The following is a 24,941-nucleotide window of genomic DNA, read 5'->3' on the forward strand; positions in this document are numbered from 1 at the left end:
TAATGCAGAACTCCCTCAGTACTGACACTCCAATAACACTGGATTCCCTCAGTATTGACACTCCAATAATGCAGAACACCCTCAGTACTGACAATCCAATAATGCAGAAACCCCAAAGTACTGACACTCCAATAACACAGAACTCCCTCAGTACTGACACTCCAATAACGCAGAACACCCTCAGTACTGACACTCCAATAATGCAGAACTCCCTAAGTACTGACACTCCAATAACGCAGAACACACTCAGTACTGACACTCCAATAACGCAGAACTCCCTCAGTACTGACACTCCAATAACGCAGAACATACTCAGTAATGACACTCCAATAACGCAGAACTCCCTCAGTACTGACACTCCAATAATGCAGAACTCCCTCAGTACTGACACTCCAATCACGCAGAACACACTCACTACTGACACTCCAATAACGCAGAACTCCGTCAGTACTGACACTCCAATAACACAGAACACCCTCAGTACGGACACTCCAATAACATAGAACACCCTCAGTACGGACACTCCAATAACTCAAAACACCCTCAGTACTGACACTCCAATATTGCAGAACTCCCTCAGTACTGACACTACAATGATGCAGAATACCCTGAGTACTGACACTCCAATAATGCAGAACTCCCTCAGTACTGACACTCCAATAACATAGAACACCCTCAGTACGGACACTCCAATAACGCAAAACACCCTCAGTACTGACACTCCAATATTGCAGAACTCCCTCAGTACTGACACTCCAATAACGCAGAACTCCCTCAGTACTGACACTCCAATAATGCAGAACTCCCTAAGTACTGACACTCCAATAACGCAGAACACACTCAGTACTGACACTCCAATAACGCAGAACTCCCTCAGTACTGACACTCCAATAACGCAGAACATACTCAGTAATGACACTCCAATAACGCAGAACTCCCTCAGTACTGACACTCCAATAATGCAGAACTCCCTCAGTACTGACACTCCAATCACGCAGAACACACTCACTACTGACACTCCAATAACGCAGAACTCCGTCAGTACTGACACTCCAATAACACAGAACACCCTCAGTACGGACACTCCAATAACATAGAACACCCTCAGTACGGACACTCCAATAACTCAAAACACCCTCAGTACTGACACTCCAATATTGCAGAACTCCCTCAGTACTGACACTACAATGATGCAGAATACCCTGAGTACTGACACTCCAATAATGCAGAACTCCCTCAGTACTGACACTCCAATAACATAGAACACCCTCAGTACGGACACTCCAATAACGCAAAACACCCTCAGTACTGACACTCCAATATTGCAGAACTCCCTCAGTACTGACACTCCAATAATGCAGAACTCCCTCAGTACTGACAGTCCAATAACACAGAACTCCCTCAGTACTGACACTTCAATAATGCAGAACTCCCACAGTACTGACACTCCAATAATGCAGATCTCCCACAGTACTGACACTCCAATAACGCAAAACACCCTCAGTACTGACACTCCAATAACACAGAACTCCCTCAGTATTGACACTCCAATAATGCAGAACTCCCTCAGTACTGACACTTCAATAATGCAGAACTCCCTCAGTACTGACACTTCAATAATGCAGAACACCCACAGTACTGACACTCCAATAACACAGAACTCCCTCAGTACTGACACTCCAATAATGCAGAACTCCCTCAGTACTGACACTCCAATAATGCAGAACTCCCTCTGTACGGTCCCTCCAATAATGCAGAACTCCCACAGTACTGACATTCCAAAAATGCAGAACTCCCTCAGTACTGACACTCCAATAATGCAGAACACCCTCAGTACTGACACTCCAATAATGCAAAACACCCTAAGTACTGACACTCCAATATTGCAGAACTCACTCAGTAATGACACTCCAATAACACAGAACTCCCTCAGTACTGACACTCCAATAATGCAGAACTCCCTCAGTACTGACACTCCAATAACACTGGATTCCCTCAGTATTGACACTCCAATAATGCAGAACTCCCTCAGTACTGACACTCCAATAATGCAGAAATCCCAAAGTACTGACACTCCAATAACACAGAACCCCCTCAGTACTGACACTCCAATAACGCAGAACACCCTCAGTACTGACACTCCAATAAGGCAGAACTCCCTCAGTACTGACACTGCAATAATGCAGAACTCCCTAAGTACTGACACTCCAATAACGCAGAACACACTCAGTACTGACACTCCAATAACGCAGAACTCCCTCAGTACTGACACTCCAATCACGCAGAACACACTCAGTACTGACACTCCAATAACGCAGAACACCCTCAGTACTGACACTCCAATAATGCAGAGCTCCCTCAGTACTGACACTCCAATCACGCAGAACACACTCATTACTGACACTCCAATAACGTAGAACACACTCAGTACTGACACTCCAATAACGCAGAACTCCATCTGACTGACACTCCAATAATACAGAACACCTTCAGTACTGACACTCCAATAATGCAGAACTCCCTCAGGACTGACACTCCAATAACACATAACACCCTCAGTACTGACACTCCAATGATACAGAACTCCCTCAGTACTGACACTACAATGATGCACAACTCCCTCAGTACTGACACTCCAATAACACAGAACTCCCTCAGTACTGACACTCCAATAATATAGAACACCCTCAGTACTGACACTCCAATAATGCAGAACTCCCTCAGTACTGACACTCCAATAACACAGAACTCCCTCTGTACTGACACTCCAATGATATAGAATACCCTCAGGACTGACACTCCAATAACGCAAAACACCCTCAGTCATGACACTCCAATAACACAGAACTCCCTCAGTATTGACACTCCAATAACACAGAACTCCCTCAGTATTGACACTCCAATAATGCAGAACTCCCTCAGTACTGACACTTCAATAATGCAGAACTCCCACAGTACTGACACTCCAATAATGCAGATCTCCCACAGTACTGACACTCCAATAATATAGAACACCCTCAGTACTGACACTCCAATAACCCAAAACACCCTCAGTACTGACACTCCAACAACACAGAACTCCCTCAGTATTGACACTCCAATAATGCAGAACTCCCTCAGTACTGACACTTCAATAATGCAGAACTCCCTCAGTACTGACACTCCAATAACACAGAACTCCCTCAGTATTGACACTCCAATAATGCAGAACACCCTCAGTACTGACACTTCAATGATGCAGAACTCCCACAGTACTGACACTCCAATAATATAGAACACCCTCAGGACTGACACTCCAATAACACAGAACTCCCTCAGTATTGACACTCCAATAATGCAGAACTCCCTCAGTACTGACACTTCAATAATGCAGAACTCCCTCAGTACTGACACTCCAATAATGCAGAACACCCTAAGTACTGACACTTCAATAATGCAGAACTCCCACAGTACTGACACTCCAATAACACAGAACTCCCTCAGTACTGACACTCCAATAATGCAGAACTCCCTCAGTACTGACACTCCAATATCGCAGAACTCCCTCAGTACTGACTCTCCAATAACACAGAACATCCTCAGTACTGACACTCCAATGATACAGAACTCCCTCAGTACTGACACTCCAATAACACAGAACACCCTCAGTACTGACACTCCAATAACGCAGAACTCCCACAGTACTGACAATCCAATAATGCAGAAATCCCACAGTACTGACACTCCAATAACACAGAACTCCCTCAGTACTGACACTCCAATACCGCAGAACACCCTCAGTACTGACACTCCAATAACGCAGAACTCCCTCAGTACTGCCACTCCAATAATGCAGAACACCCTCAGTACTGACAATCCAATAACACAGAACTCCCTCAGTACTGACAGTCCAATAATGCAGAACACCCTCAGCACTGACACTCCAATAACACAGAACTCCCTCAGTACTGACACTCCAATAACGCAGAACTCCCTCAGTACAGACACTCCAATAACGCAGAACACACTCAGTACTGACACTCCAATAACGCAGAACTCCCTCAGTACTGACACTCCAATAATGCAGAACTCCCTCAGTACTGACACTCCAATCACGCAAAACACACTCATTACTGACACTCCAATAACGTAGAACTCCCTCAGTACTGCCACTCCACTAATGCAGAACACCCTCAGTACTGACACTCCAATAATGCAGATCTCCCACAGTACTGACACTCCAATAATATAGAACACCCTCAGTACTGACACTCCAATAACCCAAAACACCCTCAGTACTGACACTCCAACAACACAGAACTCCCTCAGTATTGACACTCCAATAATGCAGAACTCCCTCAGTACTGACACTTCAATAATGCAGAACTCCCTCAGTACTGACACTCCAATAACACAGAACTCCCTCAGTATTGACACTCCAATAATGCAGAACACCCTCAGTACTGACACTTCAATAATGCAGAACTCCCACAGTACTGACACTCCAATAATATAGAACACCCTCAGGACTGACACTCCAATAACACAGAACTCCCTCAGTATTGACACTCCAATAATGCAGAACTCCCTCAGTACTGACACTTCAATAATGCAGAACTCCCTCAGTACTGACACTCCAATAATGCAGAACACCCTAAGTACTGACACTTCAATAATGCAGAACTCCCACAGTACTGACACTCCAATAACACAGAACTCCCTCAGTACTGACACTCCAATAATGCAGAACTCCCTCAGTACTGACACTCCAATATCGCAGAACTCCCTCAGTACTGACTCTCCAATAACACAGAACATCCTCAGTACTGACACTCCAATGATACAGAACTCCCTCAGTACTGACACTCCAATAACACAGAACACCCTCAGTACTGACACTCCAATAACGCAGAACTCCCACAGTACTGACAATCCAATAATGCAGAAATCCCACAGTACTGACACTCCAATAACACAGAACTCCCTCAGTACTGACACTCCAATACCGCAGAACACCCTCAGTACTGACACTCCAATAACGCAGAACTCCCTCAGTACTGCCACTCCAATAATGCAGAACACCCTCAGTACTGACAATCCAATAACACAGAACTCCCTCAGTACTGACAGTCCAATAATGCAGAACACCCTCAGCACTGACACTCCAATAACGCAGAACACACTCAGTACTGACACTCCAATAACGCAGAACTCCCTCAGTACTGACACTCCAATAATGCAGAACTCCCTCAGTACTGACACTCCAATCACGCAAAACACACTCATTACTTACACTCCAATAACGTAGAACTCCCTCAGTACTGCCACTCCACTAATGCAGAACACCCTCAGTACTGACAATCCAATAATGCAGAAATCCCAAAGTACTGACACTCCAATAACGCAGAACTCCCTCAGTACTGACAGTCCAATAATGCAGAACACCCTCAGTACTGACACTCCAATAACACAGAACTCCCTCAGTACTGACACTCCAATAACACAGAACACCCTCAGTACTGACAATCCAATAATGCAGAAATCCCACAGTACTGACACTCCAATAACACAGAACTCCCTCAGTACTGACACTCCAATAACGCAGAACACCCTCAGTACTGACACGCCAATAACGCAGAACTCCCTCAGTACTGCCACTCCAATAATGCAGAACTCCCTAAGTACTGACACTCCAATAACGCAGAATACACTCAGTACTGACACTCCAATAACGCAGAACTCCCTCAGTACAGACACTCCAATAACGCAGAACACACTCAGTACTGACACTCCAATAACGTAGAACTCCCTCAGTACTGACACTTCAATAATGTAGAACTCCCTCAGTACTGACACTCCAATAATGCAGAACACCCTCAGTACTGACACTCCAATAATACAGAACTCCCTCAGTACTGACACTCCAATATCGCTGAACTCCCTCAGTACTGACACTCCAATCATGCAGAACTCCCTCTGTACTGACACTCCAATAATGCAGAACTCCCACAGTACTGACATTCCAAAATTGCAGAACTCCCTCAGTACTGTCATTCCAATAACGCAGAACACCCTCAATACTGACACTCCAATAATGCAAAACACCCTCAGTACTGACACTCCAATATTGCAGAATTCACTCAGTAATGACACTCCAATAACACGGAACTCCCTCAGGACTGACACCCCAATAATGCAGAAGTCCCTCACTACTGACACTCCAATACCACTGGATTCCCTCAGTATTGACACTCCAATAATGCAGAACACCCTCAGTACTGACAATCCAATAATGCAGAAATCCCAAAGTACTGACACTCCAATAACACAGAACTCCCTCAGTACTGACACTCCAATAACGCAGAACACCCTCAGTACTGACACTCCAATAACGCAGAACTCCCTCAGTACTGACACTCCAATAACGCAGAACTCCCACAGTACTGACACTCCAATAACACAGAACACCCTCAGGACTGACACTCCAATAACGCAGAACACACTCAGTACTGACCCTCCAATAACGCAGAACTCCCTCAGTACTGACACTCCAATAATGCAGAACTCCCTCAGTACTGACACTCCAATAACGCAGAACTTCCTCAGGACTGACACTCCAATAACGCAGAACACACTCAGTACTGACACTCCAATAACGCAGAACTCCCTGAGTACTGACACTCCAATAATGCAGAACTCCCTCAGTACTGACACTCCAATCACACAGAACACACTCATTACTGACACTCCAATAACGTAGAACACACTCAGTACTGACACTCCAATAATGCAGAACTCCCTCAGGACTGACACTCCAATAACACATAACACCCTCAGTACTGACACTCCAATGATACAGAACTCCCTCAGTACTGACACTACAATGATGCAGAATACCCTGAGTACTGACACTCCAATAACGCAAAACACCCTCAGTACTGACACTCCAATATTGCAGAACTCCCTCAGTACTGACACTCCGATAATGCAGAACTCCCGCAGTACTGACACTCCAATAACACAGAACTCCCTCAGTATTGACACTCCAATATTGCAGAACTCCCCTCAGTACTGACACTTCAATAATGCAGAACTCCCACAGTACTGACACTCCAATAATATAGAACACCCTCAGTACTGACACTCCAATAACGCAAAACACCCTCAGTACTGACACTCCAATAACACCGAACTCCCTCAGTATTGACACTCCAATATTGCAGAACTCCCTCAGTACTGACACTTCAATAATGCAGAACTCCCACAGTACTGACACTCCAATAATATAGAACACCCTCAGTACTGACACTCCAATAACGCAAAACACCCTCAGTACTGACACTCCAACAACACAGAACTCCCTCAGTATTGACACTCCAATAATGCAGAACTCCCTCAGTACTGACACTCCAATAATATAGAACACCCTCAGTACTGACACTCCAAAAACACAAAAACACCCTCAGTACTGACACTCCAATAACACGGAACTCCCTCAGTATTGACACTCCAATAATGCAGAACTCCCTCAGGACTGACACTTCAATAATTAGAACTCCATCAGTACTGACACTCCGATAATGCAGAACTCCCTCAGTACTGACACTCCAATAACACAGAACTCCCTCAGTACTTACACTCCAATAATGCAGAACACCCTAAGTACTGACACTCCAATAACACAGAACTCCCTCAGTACTGACACTCCAATAATGCAGAACTCCCTCAGTACTGACACTCCAATATCGCAGAACACCCTCAGTACTGACACTCCAATAATGCAGAACTCCCTCAGTACTGACACTCCAATAACGCAGAACTCCCTCAGGACTGACACTCCAATAACGTAGAACACCCTCAGTACTGACACTCCAATAATGCAGAACACCCTCAGTACTGACACTTCAATAATGTAGAACTCCCTCAGTACTGACACTCCAATAATGCAGAACTCCCACAGTACTGACATTCCAAAAATGCAAAACACCCTAAGTACTGACACTCCAATATTGCAGAACACACTCAGTAATGACACTCCAATAACACAGAACTCCCTCAGGACTGACACTCCATTAATGCAGAACTCCCTCAGTACTGACACTCCAATAACACTGGATTCCCTCAGTATTGACACTCCAATAATGCAGAACACCCTCAGTACTGACAATCCAATAATGCAGAAACCCCAAAGTACTGACACTCCAATAACACAGAACTCCCTCAGTACTGACACTCCAATAACGCAGAACACCCTCAGTACTGACACTCCAATATTGCAGAACTCCCTCAGTACTGACACTCCAATAATGCAGAACTCCCTAAGTACTGACACTCCAATAACGCAGAACACACTCAGTACTGACACTCCAATAACGCAGAACTCCCTCAGTACTGACACTCCAATAACGCAGAACATACTCAGTAATGACACTCCAATAACGCAGAACTCCCTCAGTACTGACACTCCAATAATGCAGAACTCCCTCAGTACTGACACTCCAATCACGCAGAACACACTCACTACTGACACTCCAATAACGCAGAACTCCGTCAGTACTGACACTCCAATAACACAGAACACCCTCAGTACGGACACTCCAATAACATAGAACACCCTCAGTACGGACACTCCAATAACGCAAAACACCCTCAGTACTGACACTCCAATATTGCAGAACTCCCTCAGTACTGACACTCCAATAATGCAGAACTCCCTCAGTACTGACAGTCCAATAACACAGAACTCCCTCAGTACTGACACTTCAATAATGCAGAACTCCCACAGTACTGACACTCCAATAATGCAGATCTCCCACAGTACTGACACTCCAATAACGCAAAACACCCTCAGTACTGACACTCCAATAACACAGAACTCCCTCAGTATTGACACTTCAATAATGCAGAACTCCCTCAGTACTGACACTTCAATAATGCAGAACTCCCTCAGTACTGACACTTCAATAATGCAGAACTCCCACAGTACTGACACTCCAATAACACAGAACTCCCTCAGTACTGACACTCCAATAATGCAGAACTCCCTCAGTACTGACACTCCAATAATGCAGAACTCCCTCTGTACGGACCCTCCAATAATGCAGAACTCCCACAGTACTGACATTCCAAAAATGCAGAACTCCCTCAGTACTGACACTCCAATAATGCAGAACACCCTCAGTACTGACACTCCAATAATGCAAAACACCCTAAGTACTGACACTCCAATATTGCAGAACTCACTCAGTAATGACACTCCAATAACACAGAACTCCCTCAGTACTGACACTCCAATAATGCAGAACTCCCTCAGTACTGACACTCCAATAACACTGGATTCCCTCAGTATTGACACTCCAATAATGCAGAACTCCCTCAGTACTGACACTCCAATAATGCAGAAATCCCAAAGTACTGACACTCCAATAACACAGAACCCCCTCAGTACTGACACTCCAATAACGCAGAACACCCTCAGTACTGACACTCCAATAACGCAGAACTCCCTCAGTACTGACACTGCAATAATCCAGAACTCCCTAAGTACTGACACTCCAATAACGCAGAACACACTCAGTACTGACACTCCAATAACGCAGAACTCCCTCAGTACTGACACTCCAATCACGCAGAACACACTCAGTACTGACACTCCAATAACGCAGAACACCCTCAGTACTGACACTCCAATAATGCAGAGCTCCCTCAGTACTGACACTCCAATCACGCAGAACACACTCATTACTGACACTCCAATAACGTAGAACACACTCAGTACTGACACTCCAATAACGCAGAACTCCATCTGACTGACACTCCAATAATACAGAACACCTTCAGTACTGACACTCCAATAATGCAGAACTCCCTCAGGACTGACACTCCAATAACACATAACACCCTCAGTACTGACACTCCAATGATACAGAACTCCCTCAGTACTGACACTACAATGATGCACAACTCCCTCAGTACTGACACTCCAATAACACAGAACTCCCTCAGTACTGACACTCCAATAATATAGAACACCCTCAGTACTGACACTCCAATAATGCAGAACTCCCTCAGTACTGACACTCCAATAACACAGAACTCCCTCTGTACTGACACTCCAATAACACAGAACTCCCTCAGTCATGACACTCCAATAACACAGAACTCCCTCAGTATTGACACTCCAATAACACAGAACTCCCTCAGTATTGACACTCCAATAATGCAGAACTCCCTCAGTACTGACACTTCAATAATGCAGAACTCCCACAGTACTGACACTCCAATAATGCAGATCTCCCACAGTACTGACACTCCAATAATATAGAACACCCTCAGTACTGACACTCCAATAACCCAAAACACCCTCAGTACTGACACTCCAACAACACAGAACTCCCTCAGTATTGACACTCCAATAATTCAGAACTCCCTCAGTACTGACACTTCAATAATGCAGAACTCCCTCAGTACTGACACTCCAATAACACAGAACTCCCTCAGTATTGACACTCCAATAATGCAGAACACCCTCAGTACTGACACTTCAATAATGCAGAACTCCCACAGTACTGACACTCCAATAATATAGAACACCCTCAGGACTGACACTCCAATAACACAGAACTCCCTCAGTATTGACACTCCAATAATGCAGAACTCCCTCAGTACTGACACTTCAATAATGCAGAACTCCCTCAGTACTGACACTCCAATAATGCAGAACACCCTAAGTACTGACACTTCAATAATGCAGAACTCCCACAGTACTGACACTCCAATAACACAGAACTCCCTCAGTACTGACACTCCAATAATGCAGAACTCCCTCAGTACTGACACTCCAATATCGCAGAACTCCCTCAGTACTGACTCTCCAATAACACAGAACATCCTCAGTACTGACACTCCAATGATACAGAACTCCCTCAGTACTGACACTCCAATAACACAGAACACCCTCAGTACTGACAGTCCAATAACAGAGAACATGCTCTGTACTGACACTCGAATAACACACAGCTCCTTCAGTACTGACACTCCAATGATCCAGAACACCCTTAGTACTGACACTCCAATAACACAGAACACCCTCAGTACTGACACTCCAATAACACAGAACTCCCTCAGTTCTGACACTCCAATGGCACAGAACTCCCTCAGCACTGACACTCCAATAACACAGAACACCCTCAGTACTGACATTCCAATAACACACAACTCCTTCAGTACTGACACTCCAATGACACAGAACACCCTCAGTACTGACACTCCAATGATACAGAACTCCCTCAGTACTGACACTCCAATAACACAGAACTCCCTTAGTTCTGACCCTCCAACAGTGCAGCACTCCTTCAGGTTTGACCCTTAACAATGCAGCACTCCTTCAGTACTGACCCTCCAACAATGCAGCACTCATTCAGTACTGACCCTCCAACAGTGCAGCACTCCTTCAATTCTGACCCTCTAACAATGCAGCACTCAATCAGTACTGATCCTCCAACAGTGTAGCTGTCATTCAGTACTGACCCTCCAACAGTGCAGCACTCCTTCAGCATGGAACTTCTAACAGTGTGCACCAATACAGCACAGGCAGTGGCATAATGGTCATATCACTGGATTACCAATCTGAAACCCAATGCTCATGTTTTTCAACATTAATTTGGAACACTCTAGGTTCAGCCTCAGATGGTTATAAGGGAGATGGGTGGCTGGTGTAGTGCATTTGTGGAAAGGGATGTAGACAATATCATCAGTCTCGCTAATGGTTAACAGGAGGAAATTTCTGTTCTTCAGAACTGAATGTGGACAAGAAATCTGATAGTTTGGTGATAGTGGGGATGTTGAGTTGGGAGTGTGGGGAGATGTAGGAGAGAGGTAGAGCTGGCTGTCTTCACCGTACAAATGGAAGCTGTTGTGGTGTTTTCAGATAATGTTGCCAAAGGATGGCATGTTGATGAGAATACGAGGTAAAATCTTCACTGGAGTCTGAGGTGGAGGGAAATCATTCGCTTGGTGCTGACTGGAAGTGATTTTACAGACCATTGAAGGTTTCCAGCTTTGATCAGTTAAACTCCCAATTTTTATCCAATTTGCTGTCTCCTGCAACTTTGATTTGAGGGCCTTACTGTATATATAAAATCTCCCGGTTTAAATTTACCTCAATGGAATCTTTCTGAGCACTGCCCTTTCTCATGATGATGGACAGGACAAAGAGGAGAATGATGGTGAACAGAGTTACACATGGGACAATCAACCACACTGGATGGATACCTGTTGGAAAGATGAAGGATGTATATTAAAAGAGGCTTCTTCATCCCTAGCTCAGTGGATGACTGGTATATCTCCTATACACAAGTTATCTATTCCACTTACAATTTAACCAATCAAATTGTAAACCATATGAGTTCCTCCTTGCAAGCAGCCACCTCGGTTTCAGTCTGTGAGATCTGGGGTGAGCCTGAAATTGTTAGGAACAGGATGAGGCCACTCAGTGTCTCGAGCAATGCCTGATCTGTCCGCAACTCCATTTACCTCCCTTACGTCCTTACAAACCAAAAATCTGAGGAAGGGTCACTTGACCTGAAACGTTAAATCTGATTTCTCTCCACAGATGCTGCCAGATCTGCTGAGCTCTTCCTGCAATTTCTGTGTTTGTTTCTGATTGACAGCATCCATACTTCTTTGGGTTTTTAAAAATCTACCAATGTTGATTTCCACATCCCCAGTTGATGCTCAGTTTCAAGAAACCTTTTGTGAGGGGAGAGGGTTCCAAATTTACCATTGTTTGTGTGAACGGACACTAACTGACATCAGCCCCAAACAGCCTCACTGTCATCTTAAGGTTGTGTCCTTTTATTCTGAACCTCCATCATGACAAAAGATAGATAGATAAATAGATTAGATAGATAGATACTTAGATACTATCTACCCTACCAAATCCTTTGGTCAGTGAGTGGGCAGGAACATGGCAGACATAATACGACGTGGACTAAGTTTGAAGTTATAGACTTAGGAATAAAATAGCAGAATATTTTTTGAATACTGGAAGACTGAGAAATATTTGTATTCGGTAGGACCTGAGTGGCTTTGTATATGAATCTCAGGAAGTTATCATGTTAGTACAGAGGGAAAAAAAATAGGAAGGCAAATGGTAAGTCAGTTTTTGTTTCAAAGGAATAGAGTCTAAGAGTCAGGAAGTCTTACTATATGCTACAAATGTCCATATCATTAATGAGGGCAGAGGTGGTGCACTGTGTGCAGGTTTGGTCTTCCTACCCATCAATAATATACTAACCTCAGGGAAATTATCAGACTAGTTCCTGGGAATGAAGGGATTGTCTAGTGAGGAGACTTTGAATTAACTAAGCTTATATTGCTAGGAATTTAGTAAAGCAAGAGTTAATCTAATTGAAATGTAAATTTCTTAAGGGTCTTCACTTTGTGGAAAATGTTTCTCCTGCCTGGGGAATCAAGAACCTCAAGTCACAATCTCACAATAAGGGGTTGTCTGTTTCGGGTTTGGCTAAGAAGACATTTTTTCATTTTAGAAGGTTACGAATCTTTGGAAATTTCCATCCTAGAAAGTTGTGGAAGTAAAGTAGTTCAGAATATTTAACACAGAAGTTAATCTATTTTTGAGTACTCAGGAATTTAAGGGAATGGGGTTAATGAGGGAAGGTGGAATTTAAGTAGAGGATCAGCCGAAATTGTATTGAATGGTACAACAGAAATCAAAGGTCTACTCTCGATCTTCTTAGGCTGTCATCCTGTTAAGGACATCAATTATGTTGAGTTTTAATCTTCTATACCCTTTTGTCTGACGTAATAACTTCCTGTCACTTGATGTGAAAGTGTGAAATCATGCCAAATGACTGCCCTCCAGAGAAGCAAAAGTGGAAGTAGCATCATTCTGCTCCCGTGACAGTCCTCCAAATATTGAAATGGAGCTGGTCACAGCTGGATTGGATGGTGTAATACAGTCACAAGTGAGGCTTTACTATTGATGAGGTGCCACGGAGCAGCTACATCACACTCAGCTCCATGTGACTGTCATCCCCGCTCTGATCCTCTCTAGGGACAGCATGGCCTGAGACAGGGTAATGAAACACAGCCAATATAATCATAGAATCCTTATAATGTGGAAACAGGCCATTTGGCCCTTCAGATCCTCACTGACCCTCAAAAGAGCATCCCGCAAAGTTTCTGTGACTCTGCATTTTCCCATGGCTATCCATGCACATCCCTGAACACTATGGACAATTTAGCATGGCCAATCCACCTAACCTGCATATCTTTGGACTGTGGAAGAAACCCACACAGACAGAGGGAGAATGTGTAAAAAACACACACACACACACACTGTGAGGCAGCAGTGCAAACTATTGAGCTACCATGCTGCCTATGTACAATAGATTGCATACAAAATGGCACCAAAGTCTCAACCTCTCAATAAAGATAATAAGATAGAATGAGGCAGATATAATAAACAAATTGTCCCTGCATATTGAAAGAAAGACATCCTTGCATTTTTATAGTGATTTTCATGACAACTGGACATCTCAAAGCACTTTCCAGCCAATTCAGCAGTTGTGAATTGTGGTCGTTATTGTAATGTAGGAAACACAGCAGCCAAATAGCACACAGCAAACTCACGATAATGGCCCAATAATCCCTGTTTCTTTGTGTTGTTGATTAAGAAGTAAGAATTGGCCAGATACCAGGGAGATCTCAGCTGCTCCTCTTCAAAATAGTGCCCAAATATCTTTTATGTTGAATCAGACTGGCACATGGAGCCTTGGTTTAAATCTCATTCGTGAGATGGCAACTCTGACAGTACAGCACTCCATGTGTACTGTATTGAAATTTCAGTTTTGATTCAACCATTTCACTTTTAAATGAAAGAGCCATTGGCCACTCAGTGCTAATTAGATTAGATTATTAGATTACATTACAGTGTGGAAACAGGCCCTTCGGCCCAACAAGTCCACACCGACCTGCCGAAGCGCAACCCACCCATACCCCTACATTTACCCCTTACCTAACACTATGGGCAATTTAGCATGGTCAATTCACCTAACCTGCACATCTTTGGACTGTGGGAGGAAACCGGAGCACCCGGGGGAAACCCACGCAGACACGGGGAGAACGTGCAAACTCCATACAGTCAGTCACCTGAGGCGAGAATTGAACCCGGGTCTCAGGCGCTGTGAGGCAGCAGTGCTAACCACTGTGCCACCGTGTCGCCCGTAATGGCCAGTCCTACCAAATGTAGACAACTGAAGGTGGAAATACCTTAATGAAAATTAAGTTATTCAATTGTAAAGGGACATGTGAAAAGGTCTTTGAAAGGAGATGGAATGGGCATGATCCATGACAGGGCAGAGTCTGCATGGCCTTTACTGGGAGACAATGAGAGCAATTTGCCTCAGGTCTATGGAAGGACTTGGTTCAATTTTCTTTGTTGTACTGAACAATGGTTTAAACAAATAAATACTTTCTTCAAATATTAATAATACTTGGTCAATGAAAATAACTCTTCCCTTCATGAGCACAACCCCAGTTTTCATGTTCCTTACATCCATCACTCCTTTCTCATGCTCCTTTTCTCTAACACCTCTCCATGCACAGTGAGTCTCAGTCCAGTGCCAGGGGCTTACCGCTTTTCCAGGTCGTTATTTTATAGCATGCCTGCAGGCTGCTCACACTGTTCTCAGCCCTCACGTTGAAGGTGTATGGTCCCAGATCCCTGAAGGCGTAGCTCACATTGGAGACGGTTGAGCTGGGCAGCTCCATGAGATCACACGAGTGATCAATGACTGAGACGCAGCTCCGAGAAACAAGCCAACAGATCTTGAGTGGAGGACTGGAAGGGAGGATAACAAATAAGAAATATGTGGTTAACAGCACAGACCCAGACCACTGGGAAAACTATCTATAACTGTCTGCAAAAGATAAAATTCCCCAAAATTTCAGCGAGTGGTGTGATGAATCCTTTTTGTAAGCATTTCTGTAACTGGGTAATGTGGAGCTTGCTATCACAATTAAGATAAATAATTTAGATTAAATAAGCACATAAAGGAGAAAGAAATTAGAGGATGAATTGATAGGATGAGATGGAAGGGTTAAGGAGACGATTTGTGTAGGAGAGTTAACATTGGCATGGATCAGTTGGGATTTATGGCCTGTAACTACTATGTAATCCCATGTCTGCAAAATCTTAATTCCCATTGTCACATTTTTAATATGAATATTTTATTATGTAACTATAAGTAACCGAAGTAATATATACACCTGACCTATGACAGTAAAGAAATGATGATATATTTCCAAGTCAGGATGGTTTCTGACTTAGAGGTGATGATGCTCCCTGCTAAATGTGGTTCGGGGCTCAGTGGTTAGCACTGCTGCCTCACAGCGCCAGAGACCCGGGTTCAATTCCCACATCGGGCAACTGTCTGTATGGAGTTTGCATATTCTCCCCGTGTTTGCGTGGGTTTCCTCCGGGTGCTCTGGTTTCCTCCCACAGTCCAAAGATGTGCAGGTCAGGTGAATTGGCCATGATAAATTACTGGTAGTGTTAGGTGGATTAGTCAGGGGTAAATATAGGGGATGTGGGTTTCTCTTCGGAGGGTCAGTGTGGACTTGTTGGGCCAAAGGGCCTGTTTCCACACTGTAGGTAATCTAATCTAAAATGATCAGCGTGTCATTCCAAAAACACTGGTGAAAATCCACCTGTGACCTTGAAAATCAGCAGAGATTGACTCCTAGAATTTCTTACCTGCCATTAACATATATGTAAAAGGTCTTTCTGTGGTCTGCATGGATGTCATCGAGACTCTTGACTTCAATGTTTTTGATTTTATCTGAAATGAATCAGATTTGTAGGGAATGTGTCATTCCATTACTGTCATGTTTATTATGGAACAACAATTTCACAACTGTGGTCACAGAGGAATGCAACATTTCTAGCTGAGTCATCCTAAATAGGCACGATTAACACTACATTTTTATCAAAAACGAGATATAGAGTAAAATGAGTCTAATTAGTGTCATGGTGTTGCTTTCAACTATCACAGGATTGTTGTTCACTGAGAAGCTGGGACCAGAGACGGACAGACCTGAAACTTTCTATAGCTGCCATCATCTCTGCTCTGGCCCATGAATAACACAAAGGCTTATTAAGGTCACACAACATGCACCACAATTCATTTTTCAATCGACCTGCACACACCCTGCTAAGGCTTAAATGGGGCTAAGAGACAAAGGCAGTTTCTCAGCAGCAGAATGCAAGTGGTGAGGGAGGAAGCGAGAGAGTGGATGGGTAATTGCCATTCCATCTAGCAATGGGAAATGGCCCTCAGGACCACTACTACAACACTGATCATCTGGCAGAGTATGCCTGTTGGCTGTAGTCTCAGAATTAAATACATATAGAAGCTGTTCAAGCTAAAGGCACCTTTTTCTCTTCCCTACTGACACCAGCAGTGTCTAACTCTAACAGTGGGGCTTGCTGCTTATGCATTGCTGGGGGGCCAATAGGAGACCCTGCACACTTGGGAGTCTGCCCGCTTTAATTGGATGCACCATGGTCACGAATTTGCCATCTTATTAGATACTGCACCACACTGCATTGGGACTCAGAAATGGTCCAAACCCCGGATTGAAAATAGAGCCTGTACAGTCCAGCAGAAGGATTAAAAAGACCCAACATTACCTTGAAGGTTCAGTGAAGCACCATAAATTCCAGTCCTTTGTTGAGAGTCATTGAGGTTTGCGAGGACATCAACATGCAGCTGGTAAGTCCCTGGTGTTGGATAGATGTGAAGTGTGTAAGATTTATTTGTGACCATTCGCTCTCTGTATACAGCCAGATTTAAAGAATAAAAAAAAATATTGTAAATGTTCCACTTCAGAATTTCTTTTTTAAACTCAACAAAACATTTAGAACCATACTGAGCTGAAGCAGGTTATTCAGTTTGTCATGTCTGTGTTGGCCCTTGGATAAGTCCAATGGTGTTGGGTCATTCCATGTCCCATTTGTGGTAATTCATGGAGGCCTAGCTCTTCACCTTGCCTCACAATTGCACAGTGTTGGTCCTCAAGGTAAAGTACAGCCAATACAGTCAATTGTCTCTCTCTTCAGAGAAAGATTCCAATGCTCCTTTGAGGATTGTGACTAATTACCTGAATTGTGCAGGTTTAATTAATCTATTCCCTGCCTTCTCCCAGTAACCCTGCAAATATCTAATTTTTACCCACTAATTCAAATCCCATTTGGAAGCTGTGATTGAAACTTCTTCCACAACCCCCACCCTTCAAGACTGATCACATCAATTTTTTTTAGATTAGATTAGATTACTTACAGTGTGGAAACAGGCCCTTCGGCCCAACAAGTCCACACCGCCCCGCCGAAGCGCAACCCACCCATACTCCTACATCTACCCCTTACCTAACACTACGGGCAATTTAGCATGGCCAATTCACCTGACCTGCACATCTTTGGACTGTGGGAGGAAACCCACGCAGACACGGGGAGAATGCGCAAACTCCACACAGTCAGTCGCCTGAGGCGGGAATTGAACCTGGGTCTCTGGCGCTGTGAGGCAGCAGTGCTAACCACTGTGCCATCGTGCCGCCCAATTTGTTGCAGAAAAAACATTCCTTTTCATATATTTTCTCGAAAAGTTGAAACAAAGTTTTCCAACTTCAGATATCTTTGAAGCCTTTTGTTGAGTTGGTGATTTGCAAACCTATGTGAAGGAATTAGTACCGCTCTGCCCCTGATCAATTGCCTTTGATCAACATCTGTGATCTAATGAAATGATTCAAAAATATGATCCAATAGGATGATATGAGATAAACCAATATTTTACTAGCTCCTTGCAGACACCAAGTAGAGACTGTTTAGCTAAGGATGGATCTTGACATTCCTGCTGCCAACTTTCAGCTGCATGCTAGTGTTGCATACTTAATTATTCAGAATAAGAGTTACAGCACCACATGAGGTAGGAATTTACCCGTCACCAAAGTACCAGAAGTAACGAAATGTAGCAGTGTCAAAGTAATCGCTTGGATCGTAGAGGATGAATGAGATCTGTGTTGGGGTCTTGGTGGCCAGTTCATAGCCCTTTCTTGAGAAAGTGGTACTGCTATTTGGCTGCTTCAGTGATAGAGTTCCCACCACAAAGTCTGTACAGGGAAAAGAAAGACCTGAGAGTCACACATGGTCAGATACAAATGCAGGTAGTTATCAAAGATAATTCAATATGAATCTGGTGTAATTATAGTTATTAAATAGTGTTCATCAATAACCTGGTGCAAACAGTACAAATTAATATTCAACCATTGCTTCATCTAATGCTTTCATTGAACAATATTCTTCAGTAACCTTGGTGTTAATATAATTAAAGGAGAAAGTGAGGTCTGCAGATGCTGGAGATCAGAGCTGAAAATGTGTTGCTGGAAAAGCGCAGCAGGTCAGGCAGCATCCAAGGAACAGGAGAATCGACGTTTCAGGCATAAGCCCTTCTTCAGGAATGAGGAAAGTGTGTCCAGCAGGCTAAAATAAAAGGTAGGGAGGAGGGACTTGGGGGAGGGGCATTGGAAATGCAATAGGTGGAAGGAGGTCAAGGACCAGGACAGAACCCCACTGGTCCTCACCTACCACCCCACCAACCTCCATATACATCGTATCATCCGCCGTCATTTCCGCCACCTCCAAACGGACCCCACCACCAGGGATATATTTCCCTCCCCTCCCCTATCAGCGTTCCGAAAAGACCACTCCCTCCGTGACTCCCTCGTCAGGTCCACACCCCCCCAACCCAACCTCCACTCCCGGCACCTTCCCCTGCAACCGCAAGAAATGCAAAACTTGCGCCCACACCTCCCCCCTTACTTCCCTCCAAGGCCCCAAGGGATACTTCCATATCCGCCACAAATTCACCTGCACCTCCACACACATCATTTATTGCATCCGCTGCACCCGATGTGGCCTCCTCTATAATTGGGGAGACAGGCCGCCTACTTGCGGAACGTTTCAGAGAACACCTCTGGGACACCCGGACCAACCAATCCAACCACCCCATGGCTCAACACTTCAACTCCCCCTCCCACTCCACCAAGGACATGCAGGTCCTTGGACTCCTCCATCGCCAGACCATAGCAACACGACGGTTGGAGGAAGAGCGCCTCATCTTCCGCCTAGGAACCCTCCAACCACAAGGGATGAACTCAGATTTCTCCAGTTTCCTCATTTCCCCTCCCCCCACCTTGTCTCAGTCAAATCCCTCGAACTCAGCACCGCCTTCCTAACCTGCAATCTTCTTCCTGACCTCTCCGCCCCCACCCCACTCTGGCCTATCACCCTCATCTTGACCTCCTTCCACCTATCGCATTTCCAATGCCCCTCCCCCAAGTCCCTCCTCCCTACCTTTTATCTTAGCCTGCTGGACACACTTTCCTCATTCCTGAAGAAGGGCTTATACCCGAAACGTCGATTCTCCTGTTAATAAAGTTATCAAATAATATTCACCAGTAAAAGTCACCAGAGGACTGTGGGTCTTATTAGAGCGAGGTTACTGGTGGAAAGTTTAATGTGAAGGTCATCATGCCTCAGGTAAGGGTGACCTCAGGCAGTAGGAGAATTGAGCCCATGCTATTGGTGTCATTCTGCAACACAAACCAGCTGTGCAGTCAACCAAGCTCCCAATACAATATCTGTCAAAAACTCGGTGTTAATAGTTATTGAACAATTTTCATCAGTAACTTGATATAATATTGTTATTGAAAAGTACTCACCAGTTACCTCATGTTAATACAATACTCACCAATAATCTTGTATTAATGCAGTTTTTAAAAATTAAACTGATATATAATAACCTGATATATAATTAAGCTTTTGAATAATATTCACCAATAAGCTGGAGTTAATTAAATTGTTGAATAATATTCACCAATAACCTAATGTACTGTTAAAACTGAGGCTGGAAGAGTACACTGTTGCTCCAAGGGTTAAAACAAAGTCAAATAAAAATATATTTCCGAGTTAACTGAGATGGTAATTTAAATGCTTATCTGTAATCGGATTTTAAATAAAAAAGATCTATCATTCCGCTTTTTTCAAGAAATTCAATTGTTCATCTCTTATCAGAACAAGGTTTATACAGTGAAGATGCAATACTTGGTTAACATAGAAGAAAAAGTGCTCTTCCTACTAAATAACTCAGAGCACATTGACTCAGATATTAGCAAAACAGAAATAAACAGATTTTTGTCTGCTAAGGTTCCCATTAAAATAGAAGATTTTCTGACCAGTAAGATTATTCTTGAAAGTAAAAAAAAGATAAAGTTTAGAATGTTCTAGTGTCTGTTGTTCTGATATTTTTGCAAGTGTGGTCAAGCCATTCATCATGCACCCACAGTCTCTGGAGTCTGGGCAAACACAGCTTGCTTGGGAAATACTATATTGAGAGGTTCAGTCACTCTTCCAAAAAAACAAATAAGATTCATCCTAAACTCAACAAGAGATTTTTTTCAGAAATTGGAGAAATTGGGCAGCTTTTCCTCACAGACTTCTTGTTCCTCTACTAAAGACTAGATAAAACAAGATTTTTTCCAAACCAGACCCTATATGAACAGTCCCAGTAGGGTCGACAGCAAAGTTATAATCAAATAGGTGATTTCTAGGAAGCTTTATTAGAAAACAATCTCCAATATCCAACACGAACTTTGAATGCCTTGTTTAAAGGAGACCTCTCCAGATGTGTTCAGAAAATTTTAAATAAATCAATTTTTCCACAATATTGTGAGACTTATCCTCAGATAAAATATTGAATGTGAAGTGCTTTTGTTACAATACAGTTAGTGAACAATATACCCCAGAAACTTATTCATCAATAATCTGGACGAATAAGCAACATTTTCCAATAACCTGGCGCATTACAGTTATTGAAGAAAATTAGTAAAAATCTGGTTTTAATTGTCATTAAACAATACCTTCCAGGCCTCTTTGATACACAGGATTAGTCCTGGGTGACTAAAGGATTGCAAGTGTGACACTATCTAAGAAAAAGGCAAAGGATAACCTAGGAAATTACAGATCTATCAACTTGTCATCAATAGTGGGAAAACTGATGGAGGCCATATTATGGGATAAGATAAATATTAACTTAGAAAAAGATAAGTTAATATTACACAGTCAGCATTGCTTTGTCAAGGGCAGGTCATGTCTGACAAGTTTGAATTCTTTGAAGAGGTAACACAGGCAGTGGAAGAGAATAGTGCTTTGGATGATGTATATTTGGAGTTTCAGGAAGCATTTGATACCATGCCACATGGCTGGTTGGTTGGTTAGTTAGAAATATTTGGAATTGAGGGCTTCTCAATATTTTATCTGAGGTCAAGTTTTACAATATTGTGGAAAAGTCTATTTACTTAAAACTTTCTGAACACATCTGGAGAGGTCTCCTTTAAAGAAGTCATTGAAAGTTCACCTTGGATATTGGAGATTGTTTTCTAATAAAGCTTCCCAGAAATCAAATACTTGGTTAGAAATTGGATATAAGTTAGGAAACAGAGAGTAGGAATAGATGGGCAATTCTCAGATCTTGAAGTTGGATCAGAGTTGAAAATAGTGTTCCCCACAGATTGATATTGGGACTCTTGCTTTTTCTGATTTATATAAATGATTTTGAGATGGGTGTTGAGGGAAAAAATCTAAATTTGTGGATGATGCTAAGCTAGTGAGAATAATGAATTGTGAAAATGACACTCAGTGACTTCAGAGGGGTATTGGCAAGTTGGCCAGATGCGTGGCAAATGAATTTCAATACAGAGAAATGTTGGGTATTGCATTTTGGTAGAAGAAATATGCAGAGACAATTCAAGCTCAATGGTACGACCTTGAGGGGAGTACAGGAGCAGAGGTGTTTACATGCATAATTGTCTGAAGATGGCCAGGCAAGTTGAACAGTGGTTAAGAAGGTTTATAGGATTGTTGGGTTTAAGGATAAAGACATAGAATATAAAAGCAAGGATGTGATGCCACACCTCTTCAAATCATGGGTCAGACTACATTTTGAGTACAGTTTTCAGTTCTGGGCACCTTATTTAATGAAAGACATTAAAGCCCTGTAGAGAGTTCAAAGGAGATTTACAAAAAGGATACTGGGATGAGGGATTCTATATTTAGGGATAGATTCGAGAAACTGGACTAATTCTTCATGGACCAGAGAAGGTTAAGAGGTGACCTTATTGAGGTGTTCAAATTTGTGGACAGTTTTGACAGGATAACGAAGGCTGTTCTGTTTCCACTAGTTGATGTGTTAGTAACTAGGGGTCACAATTTCAAGATTGTCAGCAAGAGAGCTAGGAGTGAGCTGAAGAGAAACTTCTTTTCTCCGAGAATTGTTAGGATTTGAAATGCACTGCCTGGAAGAGTTGTGAATGCAGCTTCTATAGGAGGTTTCAAAAGTGAGTTGGATATATATTAGAAAATGATGAATTTAAAGGGCTACAGAGAATGAGACTAGCTGGGAAGCCTTTTTAAGAGTATGTACAAGCATAATAGCTGAATGGCCTCCTTCTGTACTGTAAAATTATAGAAGTCTGTATTCACTAATGAGTTAATACAGTATTACACACTATTTATCAAAACCTGGTTTAAATATAGTTGAGTATAAAAACAATATTAAATATTGTCCTTGTCAATCCAATTATTGAACACTACCAGTAATTTGATGTAACTAGCTATCATCCATTATTTACCAGTGGATGTAATCAGTGACTATTCAATATCCACTAAAAATCAGATATATTCCCAATTGTTACAAACAAGTCAGGAGTATTTGATTAGACCTTTGGAATGGTAAAACTAGATTCAAACTACAGAGTGAGGAAACAAGGACAGTTTGTGCTCCCAGTTACAACCAATATTATATTCGTACCTGTCACCAGGAGTTCAGTGGAGCCGTGAGCGAGCTGGGGACACCATGAACAGCCCCTTCGGGTCACCCAAGCACTGACAGCGTACAGCTTCGGGGCCAGGCTATGGACCGTGATGGATGAGATGAGTTCCTGCTCTGAACTCTGTACAATGGCAAGGGGGTTCTCCACGTTCCAGTGGAAGGAGTAATGTTGTGATTCCAGCTGCTCCTGCTTGCTCCCAGGCTTGGGCACCAGCCTGGCCTCCACTGTCCCTTGGGCACCAGTGGTGATGGGCCCATCATTACTCAGTACCAGCTCATACTGCAAACACATCCCTGCATGAGGAAACAGAGTCAAACCATTGGCAATATCTTAAGCAAAACAAGCTCCAGAAGTCGGTTAAGCCTTTGGGATATAATACATTCACTTGCAAAACAGGAATTACATTCCGAGGGTGGGTTTGGGGTGTGAAAACTAATCCCTTTTCATCCAAAGTAACTAACATCTGATTTACGGTGGGTTTATAAATAGGCTGGTTTTGAATTTGTCGAGTGCTTTAAACTGAACAGATTAAGAAAAACACAATCAGGAACACTCCCAGATGTATTTCCTGTTAATTAAGAATACATCTGCTGCTTGTTCCTTGTTTCTTTATTTTCTAAAGTCGCATTTGCTCATGGTGGACTCCCCCTTCCCTTCCTCACCTGATAATACTGCGGTGTTCAACAACAGCAAGAGCTCGAGAGAAGTCATGGCTCACAGCCTGGGTGCTCTCTGTCTCTGCCACTCTCTCACCCCCCTGAGGTTTTCATTCCTTCTCTCAGCAGCAGCAAGCTACTTCTCTATACTTCCTGGTACGTCAGCTTCGGTCTGAATTTACTTTACAACTTGTGCCAGAACCAAAGGAGAACTTATACCACTCAATGATTCCAGTTTATTTTCAAACTCCAGTTGTCGACCCCGTTGTATACTCCAGCCCTCCTTGCCTCTACCTTCCTGCCACACAGACCCCCTCATCCAAAGTTAAAAATCAC

General features: G+C 43.2%; 1 protein-coding gene across 1 annotated transcript in view; it reads right to left on the minus strand.

The window, feature by feature from the left end:
* Positions 1 to 24,725, minus strand: part of tmem130 (transmembrane protein 130) — an 80,987-nt gene extending 56,262 nt beyond the window's left edge. Inside the window, exons 1-7 of the mRNA XM_087998094.1 lie at positions 24,612 to 24,725; positions 23,928 to 24,242; positions 18,999 to 19,170; positions 17,696 to 17,838; positions 16,760 to 16,844; positions 15,639 to 15,844; positions 12,140 to 12,252 (exon numbers count right to left, since the gene is read on the minus strand). Of these exons, the coding sequence (XP_087854220.1) occupies positions 12,140 to 12,252; positions 15,639 to 15,844; positions 16,760 to 16,844; positions 17,696 to 17,838; positions 18,999 to 19,170; positions 23,928 to 24,242; positions 24,612 to 24,660 (1,083 nt within the window). The 5' untranslated portion in view covers positions 24,661 to 24,725. The remainder of the gene's footprint in view (positions 1 to 12,139; positions 12,253 to 15,638; positions 15,845 to 16,759; positions 16,845 to 17,695; positions 17,839 to 18,998; positions 19,171 to 23,927; positions 24,243 to 24,611) is intronic.
* Positions 24,726 to 24,941: the final 216 nt, after the last annotated feature.

This window comes from Chiloscyllium plagiosum, unplaced genomic scaffold (genome assembly GCF_037043375.1).
Source record: "Chiloscyllium plagiosum isolate Xiang-an unplaced genomic scaffold, Cpla_swu_hap1 HiC_scaffold_20, whole genome shotgun sequence".
Taxonomy (NCBI): Eukaryota; Metazoa; Chordata; class Chondrichthyes; order Orectolobiformes; family Hemiscylliidae; genus Chiloscyllium; species Chiloscyllium plagiosum.